At 41.0% G+C, this 13,400-nt stretch overlaps 1 protein-coding gene across 4 annotated transcripts in view; it reads left to right on the top strand.

Moving 5' to 3' along the window:
- TBC1D22B (TBC1 domain family member 22B) overlaps window positions 1–12,194 on the top strand; it is a 99,896-nt gene extending 87,702 nt beyond the window's left edge. The window contains exons 13-14 of one of the 4 annotated variants that reach the window (XR_012126420.1): window positions 5,724–5,840; window positions 10,922–12,194. Coding sequence is in view for 3 of the 4 variants with exons in the window: in XM_037004466.2 (XP_036860361.1) it covers window positions 2,464–2,649 (186 nt within the window). In the remaining variant the exon portion in view is untranslated. Of the gene's footprint in view, window positions 1–2,463; window positions 2,679–5,723; window positions 5,878–10,921 lie in introns of those variants that run through there. The other 3 variants (XM_073225224.1, XM_037004466.2, XM_037004472.2) reach the window with 3 other exon arrangements.
- Window positions 12,195–13,400: the final 1,206 nt, after the last annotated feature.

The raw sequence follows: 13,400 nt of genomic DNA, 5'->3' as shown, positions 1-13,400 counted from the left end.
TAACTTTTGGCTCCCCCAAATTGTCTGTCTACCGTTGCCCAGAAGCCTTACCAAGAAGAAAAACAGTCAATGAACACATATTTTGTATGTTATATGTATTATATACCATATTCTTACAATAAAGTAAGCTAGAGAAAATAAAATGTTTTTTTAAGTTGTCACAAATCTCCAAAAAGTTTTCCAATATATTTATTGTAAAAAATTCACATATAAGTGGACCCATACAGTTCAAACCCATGTTGTTCAAGGGCCAACTGTTTCTGAATATTTTTTAGTATATTAATGTATTTATTGACTTTTGGTGTACCTCCTTTATTTTTTTAAGAGGTTGTTCTGAGGATTACAATATACATGCCTAATTGTGTACATCCTGCTTATGATCAGTATTTTATCACTTCAAGTAAATGTAAAAGCCTTACAACCATTTAGATCCTTTCGCCCTCCTTTTATGTTACAGTTGTTATATGAATTACATTGACCGACACTGAAAACCTCACCCAATACTGTTACCATTTTTGCTCTCAACAGTTCTATATATTTTAAAGAACTTAAGAGGACACATTTACCATTTATGTTTCTTCATTCCTTAAGTCCAACTTTCCTTTTGATATTATTTCCCTTCAGCCTGAAAACTTCCTTGAGCAATTAATTCTCTTAGTGTTCCTTAGTGATCATTGTTTTTATTTTGCCTCATTCCTGAATAGATTTTTTCTAGAAAAAGTTATGTTCTTTTGGCGCTTCAAAGATGCTGTTCCACTGTCTTGTTCCAGTTTCTGATGAGAAAGCCACCATCATTGAAATCATTGTTCAATGTTTAATTGATCATTTTTTGCAGACTGCTTTTTAAAAATTTGCCATCTTAATCATTTTTAAGCACACCTTTCAGTAATGTTAAGTACATTCACTGTATTATGTGACCATCACCATCCACCTCCAGAACTCATCTTTCAGAACTGAAATTCTGTACCCATTAAACAACAGCTCTATGTCCCCTCCCCACCCCCCAGCCCCTAGCAACCACCCTTCTACTTTGTATGAGTTTGACTACTCTAGGTACCTTCTGTAAGTGGGTCAAGAGAGTATTTGTCTTTTTGTGACTGACTGACTTAATATAATGTCCTCAGGGTTCTTCCATGCTGTAGCAAGTATCAGAATCTCTTTCCTTTTTATTTTTTATTTTTTATTTTTTAATTTTGGTATCATTAATCTACAATTACATGAAGAACATTACGTTTACTAGGCTCCCCCCATCACCAAGTCCCCCCCACATACCCCTTCACAGTCACTGTCCATCAACGTAGTAAGATGCTGTAAAATCACTACGTGTCTTCTGTGTTGCACAGCCCTCCCTGTGCACCCCCCGACACACACACTATACATGCTAATCTTTCCTTTTTTTTTAAGGCTGAAAAATATTCCATGTTATGTTGGCACCATATTTTGTTTCTCCAGCCTTCTGTCAATGGCCAGTTGGCTTCCATTTTTTGTGTTGTGAGTAATGGTGCTATAGACATGGTTGTACAAATATCTCCTTGAGACCCTGCTTTCCATTCTTTTGGAACTGCTGGATCATGTAGTAATTCTATTTTAAAATTCTGAGGAACTGCCATATTGTTCTCAGACTGCTTTACATTTTTTTCTTTTTCTTTGTGTTTCAGAAGTTTGATTATGCATGACTGAGAGTATTTTTGGTTTTTTTGTTTGTTTGTTTGCATTTATCCTGTTTGGTGTTCACTAACTTTACTGAATCTATAAGTTTATGTCTTTCACCAAATTTTTTAAGCTGTCTGCTATTATTTCTTCAAAAAAACTTTTTTCTGCACTAGTCTCATACTCCATCCCTGGAGGACTCCAATGGACTCCAATGATATGAATAATGGACCCACAGTCCCTAAGACTCTGTTCCTTATGTTTTCAGTATTTTTTCTTTCGGTCTTCAGATTAGGTGCCTTCTCTTCTTCTATCTTCAAATTCCTTGACTCTTTTCTGACATTTCCATTCTACTGTTAAGCCCATATAGTGAATTTTTATTTCAGATATTTCAGTTTATGGTTCTAACATTTCCATTTGGTTCTTTTTACAGTTTCTGTTTCTCTGCAGAGAACCTCTATCTTTCATTTCAAATGTGCTTACTTACACCTCACAGAGCATAGTTACAATATTGATTTTAAGTCTTTATCTGACAGTTCCAACATTGGAGTCGTCTTGGGATTGGCATCTTTCGATCATCTTTTCTCATAAAAATTGATCACATTTTCCTAGGTCTTTGTATGTTGAATGATTTTGCATTGTGTCCTGGACATTTACAATATTATGTGTGAGGAGCATCTTTTGTTCTAATGAAGTGACTTGACGAGCTTCTGCGCAGCTTTAGGATGGGGGCTGTTTCAGCCCCACCCCACCTCCAGCCTCTGGAGAGGCTTAGGGTCTGGGGATTGAGTCAATAATCAATTATGCCTACAGGAGGAAGTCTTCATAGGAAAAACCTTACCACAGAGGCACACAGAGCTTCCGGTCGGTGAGCACGTCCGTGTGCCGTCCGTGTGCGGGAGAGGGGCGCACCTCAACCCCACAGGATCAGAAGCTCCCGCTCTCAGCGCCCTTCCAGACTTCACCCTTGTACCTCTTCCTCTGGCTGTTTCTTTATAATAAACCAGTAAACATAAGTGTTTCCCTGAATCTGCGAGCAGTTACAGCAAACTATTGGTCCTGAGAAAAAGGTATGGGAACCCCTAATTTGCAGTCGGTTGGTCAGAAGTATAGGTGACACCTGGGACTTGCAACTGGCATCCACAGTGGGGGGCAGTCTTATGGGACAGCCGTGACCCTGTGGGGTCTGCACTAACTCCAGGTAGGTAGTATCAGAACTGCATTGTAAGACACCCAGTTGGTGTCTGGGGTGTTAGAGAATTGGTTGATGTGGGGGGAAAAAAACCCACACAATTGGCGTCAGAAGTGTTGTGCGTAGAGAAGAAAAAACAAGGGCTATTTTCTTTTAGGTTTCTTGGAGTTTTTGCTGCCTCTGCTATGGTGAAGCTCCCCAGCTGGGGCTACTCTCATAGGTCAAAGCTTTGAGAGAAAAGAGGAAATTTTTTGAGAAACTCACTCCACACCAATAGAGTCTTCAAGCTTTGATTCCCTCAAATTTGCCTGCTTGTTTACTTTTCAGAGTTCTCAAGGAATTGTCGTTTGTCCAGAATTTCTAGTTGTGACCAGTGGCAGAAAGAGGCTGCTGTGCTCACTCCATCTGATTTAGCACCAGAAATCTTCCAAACATTTTTGACCACAGACTACAGTAATGAACACATTTTACACTGAGCCTAGGACACACATGGACACACACAAATGTGAGCAAAATTTCACAAACAGTACTTAAACCCTCACTATGTGTGATGGCCTCTGGCCTATTCTATTGTATTCCTTTTTTTAAAAAACAAATGCTGGTCAAGATTCATTACTGAGTGTTAACCTGAGTTTGAAAAACACAGCTCTAAACGTTACTAGTGAAATGAGAGGTAAGCCTGCTATTAGCTAAAGTGAACTTAAGCACATTTCAAGACATCCTGACTAAGAAATACCAGAGCTGATAGTGCAGTAGATTTGTGAGTCAAGAAAATTGTGATGAGAGCTGCATTGTAACCTTGGATTAGAGAACTCCAGGTTCTCCTTGTGAGAAACATTCCCATTCTCCCTCCTCTCCCCAGCCCTGGACAAAGGTGAACCAAGGCAGGGATCATTGTGTTTCTTATAGTCCCAAAATAGCTAACTCAGAGTGACATGATTCAGCTAAGTAACCTCAAGCCTAATTTTATATCATGCACTTGATACCATGTATTGCTTGCAAAATAAAAAGCCTAAAGCCATATCTGCAGGGGGGAAACAAGGCAGTAATTACTGATGCCTAATTCCCACTGCCTTCTTTCCCTCCCTCTTGCCTACCTCCTGCTTTCCTCCTACCCCATCCCCATCCTTGATATATCAGCTGGGTAATAAACATTTGAAGTGGATACTGATCCTTGACAAGTTAAGGATGTGGATGCTTAATGAAACTGCCAGGCCAAAAAGGAACACAGTGGTTTCCTACATTACTAATTTCAAGTACCTCCAAAACATCTACCCTAATTACTGATTACCGATACCTCCAGATTATAATAAACTTGATGACTCATTATAAGTACTTCCCAAATATAATAAACTTGATTAAAGGTATCAGAAATATGACTCTACTTGAAATCCTGTTTACATAAAATAACACTTAATATATAAGCTGTCCAAAGCAGATGGCCCTTTCCCCCTCCTCACCTACCCCTGGTTTTCTAAAACATTTCCCTTTAAAAAATAAAAGACATCATTCCCTGATACCTTTACCATAGAGTCTTACATTTGGGGATGGGTGGAGAAGAGATGGTGGTAGAATAAATGAGTAAGAGAAAAGGTAGAATGAGAATGTGGAGCCATCAGCCTCACCTTCCCACCCCTGTGCTCCCCGACCTGTACACCTCTGGGATTTTACCTCCCCCCAGTCACCTGGAATTTCTTCAAATCTAGGAAACCCATCTGTGCACTCACTGCCCACCCCGACCCCAGGATGATTAAATGCAGCAGCCTACTGAAAAGTTGGCCTGTGATCTCAAGATTAGAGAGTACTTAAGGAGAAACACAGTGCTTCGCTGGAGATGCTACATCAAGACCCCTTTCTTCTCTGCCCAGTCTTTTGAAAACATAATGAAAAAGTTTCACCTCCCCTTTATTGAACTTCACACAGGGAAACCATGTTTCAAATTAATTGGCAGAGCTGTGGCCCCCAGAGTGGATCAACCCTTGCTTACAAAGAGAATTATTTGGTTTAGATATTTTTAAAAACCCATCTTGCTTGGAGACAGGTAATAAAAAGTCTAAAATTGGTTGAAGGAATTTCTACTTTATAACTTCACCAGTTTAAAGAGAGGAAAGCATCTTGTTTCCATGTTTCTTAGGCAAGAGAACATAGAAACGGCACCAGGAGATAGTTTATATTTGTAGAGGGTGTCTTCTGCAGAAGCTGACACTCCATTCTTCTATAACATTAGCTAATAATTATTGAGTATTTACTATGGACCAAGCATAACTATCTTACACGAATTAACCAAATTAATCCTCATACCTCATAACAATCTTTTCAGTGCTATCCTTATTATCACCCTCATCTTACAAATGGGGAAACTGAGGCTTAGAGAGGTCAAGTGGCTCGAGGTCTCATATCTAGTAAGTAGCAGAGCTAGGATTTGAACTCTAGGAACCTGGCTCCGGACTCCGCTCATATTACCATGTTGCAGCAGCCTCCAGTTTACCAGTGAATTGAGTAAGGGCTGGCCTCACACAAAAGCCACAGAGTGAGCAAAATATGATCACTTGTGGTCCATCCTTTTAATCACCTCTATTCCAGGGAGGGAGAGAAAGAGACAGCTTTGTCATGATCATCATTTTAATTCATAAACTTGAGTTCTAAAGCCTTCCAGAGACAGCTGACTGTCCACTGAAATTCATGTTCCTCTTTTCACCGTACGAGGTTTTTGGGACCCGCTGATAAACCACGGGCTACATTTCCCAACCTTCCTTGCACTAGGTGGCGTTGTGTGACCGATTCTCTCCAATAAAATGTGAAAAGGATGCATGTCATTTTGGGGACTTCTCTGTTTTTCCTTCTCTATTTTTTCTCCCCCTGTTTTGCTTTCTGGATGCAGAGGACTCCAAGCCCTGGGGAATAGAGAAAATCACACGATGAAAGTAGCCTGCATCCCTAAGTGACTTCATTGAAGGCCGCCCACTGACCAGGAACAATGTGCTGAACGATTATGTGGGTAAGAAATAAACTGCTATTGTGTTTAACCACTGAAATTTGGCATGTGTGTGTGTTACAGCATTAGCATATGTTACACATGTTACAGCAGTTAGCATAACCCTAACTAATATGTAAATCAGACAACCAATGACTGTCCACGCTCCTCCCCACCCTTCCTGTTCCAGTGCCTGTTCCATTGCTGCATAACAATCCCCAAACTAAGTGGCTTAATACAACTGTGGCTGTACGCTCACATTCTGTGGGTCGGGAACTCACTTGGGGCACAGGGATGACAATTCAGGGGTCACTATTCCACCATGTCTGGGGCCTCAGCTGGAAAGACTCAGGGTTGGGGGCAACTCTTGTTGGGAGCTGGTATCATCTAGGGGCACCTTCTTTCCCAGGTCTGGTGGTGGATGTTGGGTATCATTTGGGACCTCCATTGGAGCCAATGATCAGACATCTACATGTAGCCTCTTCACGTTTTCTCTTTACTTTCTCATGGTGACTGGGTTCCACGAGCACCCCCAAATGGCCAGGTGGAACCTGTGTGACCTTCTATAGCACAGCATCACTTCTGCTGGAGTCACATGCTCACCTAGATTCAAGGGGAGGAAATGCAGCCACCATCTCTCAATGTGAGGAGTGTCAGTGTCATATCGTAAGAGCATGTGGAGACCTCGTAATCATCTTGGAAAACAATCTGCTCATTTCCTTTCCTTATTTCTCTGTCTCCATTTCCTTTCTTCTTGCCCTGTGCTTCTTCCTCTTCTTTTTTTTAATTTTTTTATTTTGGTATCATTAATCTACAATTATATGAGGAACATTATGTTTACTATACTCCCCCCATCACCAAGTCCCCCCAACAAACCCCTTTACAGTCACTGTCCATCAGCCTAGTAAGATGCTGTAGAATCACTACTTGTCCTCTCTGTGTTGCACAGCCCTCCCCGTGTCCCCCCACATTATACATGCTAATCGTAATGCCCTCTTTCTTTTTCCACGCCTTATCCCTCCCTTACCACCCATTCTCCCCAGTTCCTTTCCCTTTAGTAACTGTTAGTCCATTCTTGGATTCTGTGTGCCTGCTGCTGTTAGGTTCCTTCAGTTTTTTCTTTGTTCTCAAACTCCATATATGAGTGAAATCATTTGGTACTTGTCTTTCTCTGCCTGGCTTATTTCACTGAGCATAATACCCTCTAGCTCCATCCATGTTGCTGCAAATGGTAGCAACCATTTCTTCTTATGGCTGAATAATATTCCATTGTGTATATGTACCACATCTTCTTTATCCATTCATCTACTGATGGACACTTAGGTTGCTTCCATTTCTTGACTATTGTAAATAGTGCTGCAATAAACATAAGTGTGCATATGTCTTTTTCAAACTGGCCTGCTGAATTCTTAGGCTAAATTCCTAAAAGAGGAATTCCTGCATCAAATGGTATTTCTATTTTGAGCTTTTTGAGGAACCTCCATACTGCTTTCCACAATGGTTGAACTAATTTACATTCCCATCAGCAGTGTAGGAGGGTTCCCCTTTCTCCACAATCTTGCCAACATTTGTTGTTGTTTGTCTTTTGGATGGTGGCAATCCTTCCTGGTGTGAGGTGATACCTCATTGTGGTTTGAATTTGAATTTCTCTGATGACTAGTGATATGGAGCATCTTTTCATGTGTCTCTTGGCCATCTGAATCTCTTCTTTGGAGAACTGTCTGTTCAGCTCCTCTGCCCACTTTTTAATTGGATTATTTGCTTTTTGTTTGTTGAGGTGTGTGAGTTCTTTATATATTTTGGATGTCAAGCCTTTATCGGATCTGTCATTTATGAATATATTCTCCCATACTGTAGGATACCTTTTTGTTCTATTGATGGTGTCCTTTGCTGTACAGAAGCTTTTCAGCTTGATATAGTCCCACTTGCTCATTTTTGCTTTTGTTTTCCTTGCCCAGGGAGATACGTTCATGAAGAAGTTGCTTATATTTATGTCCAAGAGATTTTTGCCTATGTTTTTTTCTAAGAGTTTTATGGTTTCATGACTTACATTCAGGTCTTTGATTCATTTCGAATTTCCTTTTGTGTATGGGGTTAGGCAGTGATCCAGTTTCATTCTCTTACATGTAGCTGTCCAGTTTTGCCAGCACCATCTGTTGAAGAGGCTGTCATTTCCCCATTGTATGTCCATGGCTCCTTTATCAAATATTAATTGACCGTATATGTTTGGGTTAATGTCTGGAGTCTCTATTCTGTTCCACTGGTCTGTGGCTCTGTTCTTGTGCCAGTACCAAATTGTCTGCTTCTTCCTCTTCTTGTCATTTTCCTTCCCCACTCCATTCTCTCTCCAATTTCAACTCTTTGTAACATTCCTCAACTTTGTTCAATTAACCTTAATTGAGCACATGTAATGGGACAGATGTCAAATCCACAGATATAGATAACACCTCACTTTCTTTTCTGCATCCTCCTCCTCCTTCTCCTTCTTTATTCCGTCTTGAGATGGATATAAGGCAAGGTTTTTCAACCTCACCACTATTGACATTCTTGGGTATAGAATTCTTGTGGTGGCTGTCTGCGGCATCCCTGGCTTCTACTCAGTGGATTCCAGTAGCACCTCCAGTCCTGTCATGACAATAAGAAATGTCCTTAGACATTGCTAAATGTCCTTGGCAGGAGCAGAATCATCCCAACTGAGAACCTCTGTTATAAGGGAATATATAGGGGAGGTGGAGTTAATAAAATCCCCAAACCTTAGAAGGCAGTGTGTCCAAACTGTTTTGATCCTACACGCTGAGCAGCAAAACAAAGTCTGAGTAGACAGCCCAATACATGTGTATTTGTTTATTCATATAAATTCTATACATATCCTCTATGCTGTTCTTTTATGGAAGAATAAAATATTCACAAAAGTAAACACTTTTTAAAGAATAGGATAAAGACCCTAATTAGACATCCTAGTATATTCTCTCCACAAGGAAACAGGCCATCCTGTATATTCCTGGGGCCGATCATGGCTACCCTGTAACAAATGCAGCCTTTGGGGCTAGAGAGGTCCAGGCTCACAGCCGTGGCTTCAGTTCCCTGCACTGCCATCTACCAGCGAGTTACAATCACTCATTCAATAAAAATGTTGGTAATACAATGGAAAACGGGACATACTGTCAAGAAGCTCATGCTAAGGAGACCTTGGGCAACCCAGTAGTCTGAGGTTCCTCAAAGGTAAATGGGGATATCTTGCAGGATGGTGGTGAGGATTAAGTAGATAATATAAGAAAAACATATAATAGATACTCAAATGTGGTCCCTTCTAATTCATTATAGGGCTATTTGTGATAATGAAAAAGCAGAAAGAACCAAACATATCAATAGGGGACTGGTTGAATAAGCAATGGTACATTTGCACAAGGGAGTGAAGAGGAAAGAGAAATGTATGTAGCTACTGCTATCGAGTGATCTCCAAGATATACTGCTAAATAAAACAGCAAGATGCAGGGGTGGTGCAAGGTTAAATAGGGGAAGCATTGGGGATCTTTTTTTAGGATGAGATTATTCTCTATGGTACTATACATGACACTGTGCAAGTGCCAAAACTCATAGAATTTTACATTAAAGTGAGCCTTAAGGTATACTAATTTTTAAAAATAATTTAGGAAGTCAGAGGATTCAAGATTGAATGCAGATGGTGAGGAAAGAATTTAACTATGAAATGACCTCTTTGAAAGGAGGTGGGGTGAAAAGGTGCTGACCTAAGTAACTTTGGACATGAGTGAAGTCTGTAAGACTGAAAGCAAAAGACATGCACTTCAGTAGTATATAGTCTAGTTGATGCCGCTGTCTCCCACGGGTGTATGGCTTGACAATTCTGAACTTACTATCCATGCATACTGGAAATAATGATTAATTAAATGGATGGCAGATGGAAGGAGTCAGGTTTCTGACCTCTGGAGTGTGAAGTTACAAATAAACAAGGGGTGAGGATAACTAATAATCTGGGTGCCAGGTGGTAATTCATTAGAGTCCTAAGACATCAGTATGCACACATTTACCTTATAGGTGGAGATAGATAGCCGTGTGTATGTATATAAGCATGTTATTTCATACATATGTTAATATTCATAGATATGTGGATATAGGGGGGTTCGTATTCACACATATATTTACTTGCTCTGTCAGCTGAAAGACCTAGATGCAACAACATTCCAATGGCAACAAGCACATCTAGTGCCCAGATCTTGGTTTCTAGTACCATTTTCCCATAACAGAAACCAGAACTCTTTAGAGAAATAATGACTGATTCTAGATCTAGAGCATCTTGTACAAGAGAGTAAGGAAGTGTTCAATAAAACACAATGATGGGAGTATGTCAAAGGCACAATGTAGCCAAAGTAGGAACAATTTGAGTAACAAAAGAAATAAAGTGGTATTGGATTACAACCAAAAGTATAAAATAAGTACCCATGAGTCCATACTGATATAAGTAAATGATTCAATAAATTAACTGGGGAAAAGAAACTAATTTTCCTTGCCGGATTACAAACAATTTTATGTAGATACCCTGCCCTTAAGGAAGAGGAACATAACTCTTCACTCAGTAAGTGTGGGCTGTGAATAGTGACTTCCTTCCAAAGAGCACAGTACAGAGGAGAGAAAGAGTAACTTTAGAGAAACCTGACAAACAGTATGCGTCAGCCAGGTGATCAAGATCATCATCAGTAGTGACCATTCACGTTGATAGCACATACCCTCAATATGATATGATGGGAATGGCATTTACCTCCTTGGCCTGCCAACCCAAAACTAAAACTGCAGCCTAATCCTGAGAAAAGCATAGGACAAACCCCAATTAAGGGACATTCTACAAAATCCCTAGCCAGTACTCCTCAAAACTGTCAAGGTCATCAAAGACAAGGAAAGTCTGAGAAACCGTCATGGCCATGAAGAGCCTAAGGAGACGTGCCGGCTAAGTGCCAGGTGGCTGTGAGATAGAGCAGGGAATGGGGCCAATATCATGCCACTGTAAAATCTACTTAGCCTGCAAAAAAGGAAAAAGGCCCAGTTTATTCTTTAACTGAATCTATGTGCTCTTCTTCTTCTTCTTCCAGCCCCTTAGTCAACCAAGCAACTTAGTAACCAGGACAAGAGAGAGACCTCCAAGGTGTAAATGAACCTATGAAGATAAAGAATGCAAAGATCCAGATCAACACAATCACCTAAATAACCCTAATCTTAAGACAAAACTTCAAAGGAATTATGAATCACCTGTATGTATCATGCTGACCCCTACCCAAAAGGCCCTATAAAAACCCAACCCTAACCCTTAAGGGCACCTCCTCTCAAGTCACGCGCACTCTTGTCTGAGTAATGTACTGTCAGATCAAATACTCTTTCTTGTTGCATAAGCTGATTGCACTTGTCTCTGCACTTGTCTCTTCCATGATAAAAATAAGAACTCACCAACCTCTACCTCTGGTGGTAAATGTCTGTGTCACTTTGCTATTTCATTCAGCTTTCTAGTCTTAACACAGTCCTTTCTCTCTCCCTGTCTTATTTCAGACCAGTAGAAAGTGGAAGTTCTCAGAACATAATCTCACTCCATCCAGTGCTCTGCAGTTCCCCCAAATCCTGGGGTGGTAGGGGCTTAGTTCCCATGCCATGAAGATTCAAGCAGACACTGGATGCCAGGTGACCCTGGCTTTAGGAGGTAGCAAGGGATTTGCCCTTTGCCAAGCAGGAATTCATTGAACTTCTCTTTCCTTCCTCTGTTCTTCCTTGCTCACTACTACCTGCATGTCTGCTGCCATTCGCTGCTACTCTTGCTTTAATGAATTCCTTCCTTACCTTACACTCATCCAACCTGGTCATGAATTCTTTCTCTATGAAGTCAAGAATCCTCCCCTGTCCAGGTTAAGGCTTCCCCCAGTGCACAGGGAGAGACTTCCCCAGACGCAGCTGCCCAACAACAGCTTCTACGCACAGTTGCCAACAAGCACCCATCCAAAGCTTAGGGAAGCATCTACAGAAGAGCAGTTGTGGCTCCCACCACTTTTTTGATCGTCTGTGACATCACAGATCAAATTCTTGATCTGAGAGTGCCATCCAGATAAAACATTCCCCTCCAGGCTAGGGTTGCAACTGTGGTCAGGACATTTGAGTGCTGGAAACAGACGGGAAGTGGCATGCTGCTCTACATTTACCTTGTTACTTTGGGAAGATTACTAACCTTCTCTGTGCCTCTTTTCTCATTAGTAGGAATCTTAATAATTGAAACCACTGTCAAAATATTGTTTGTGAGGGGCAACTAAGATGAAGTACATAGGATGCTTGGCCTAGTACTTGGCATTAGCTCTCAATAAATGTTAGCCATTTACTACTGTACTTTGTATGATTCATTTAGTGTGTATTTCCCCTGACAGAATTTAAGAAAATTGTTAATTAGGGTGTGAAAATTTTAAAGACAAAAGGGGCACCCCCGTACTACAAAGTCACTCTGTACAGGGAGCAGCTACCACACTACACTGGAGGATCAAGGGAGAGTTTTGATGCCGGGGTTCTTGTTTGCGGAGTGGAAGAATGAACTTCGTAAACAGACAAGGCAGGAGATTTACAGAGAGCTTTTATTCAGATGTAGAGAGGGCACTTTATTCCGGATAAGAGGAAATATGGAACTCCCGGCAGGTGCAGGGGGGCGGCAAGGTTGCAGCTAGGTGTCTCGGTGTCTAGGGTTTTATGCTTGTTGTAGCGGGAGTGTTCTATAGATTCAGCCAGAATGCTAGTTATATTTTAACCTACGTCTGTGAAGGTTTCCCGGATACCCTATTGTAAGCTAATGGGCCTATGGGACTATGAGCCATGAGCTGTTCTATACTACTGGGTCACAATGGGGAATAAATTGTTACATTGTTTCAATTTCAAGCACCCTGTTTTGTAAGACTTTGTCCCTTTCCAGGGCCCACACTAAACTGGGCAGGAGTTATGCTCTGCTGCCTCCCTGTCTCAGTTTGAAGATTTTTTAAAAAAAAATTAACAGCTTTATGGAGGATAATTTACATACCATGAAATTCATTCACTGGGAGTGTAAGTATGCTTCATTGATTTTTAGCAAATGTGTACAACTGTATAAAAATTATTACAGTTTTAGAACATTTTTATCACCTCCCCAAATCCTCATTTGCATTCAATTCCTCTTCCACACCAGCCCCAGGTTAACTGATTTCTGCCTCCGTAGATGTGTCTAGTGTAGTAGGTTTTTAACAATTCGGGAGTAAAAGGAGGTCGTGCAAAATAAAGACTGTGTAGGGACAGACTTAACAGATTTAAAAATAATCACATGTTTAAAGTTGCTTAAAAGTTGGTTACAGTTTTAAGCAACATGGGTCTCATCAAGAGGCAAAATTAGAAAAAAAAAAAAAAAGGGACTTTGAGAAGATGCCCTAGTTTGGGGCGGCGAGGGCTGGGGCATGGTTCTAGAGAAGGGGAGAGGGTGTGACGCGAGGACTCCGGAGCCTCCGACCAACCTCTGCCTACCCGGTCCGGGATAGCAGACTCCGGCGCGGCCTCGACCGCGGCCTTCCTCTGGCGCAG

Source organism: Manis javanica, chromosome 16 (assembly GCF_040802235.1).
Source record: "Manis javanica isolate MJ-LG chromosome 16, MJ_LKY, whole genome shotgun sequence".
Classification (NCBI taxonomy): domain Eukaryota; kingdom Metazoa; phylum Chordata; class Mammalia; order Pholidota; family Manidae; genus Manis; species Manis javanica.
The sequence above is the reverse complement of the archived record's forward strand: the minus strand, read 5'-3'. Positions and strand labels throughout refer to the sequence as shown.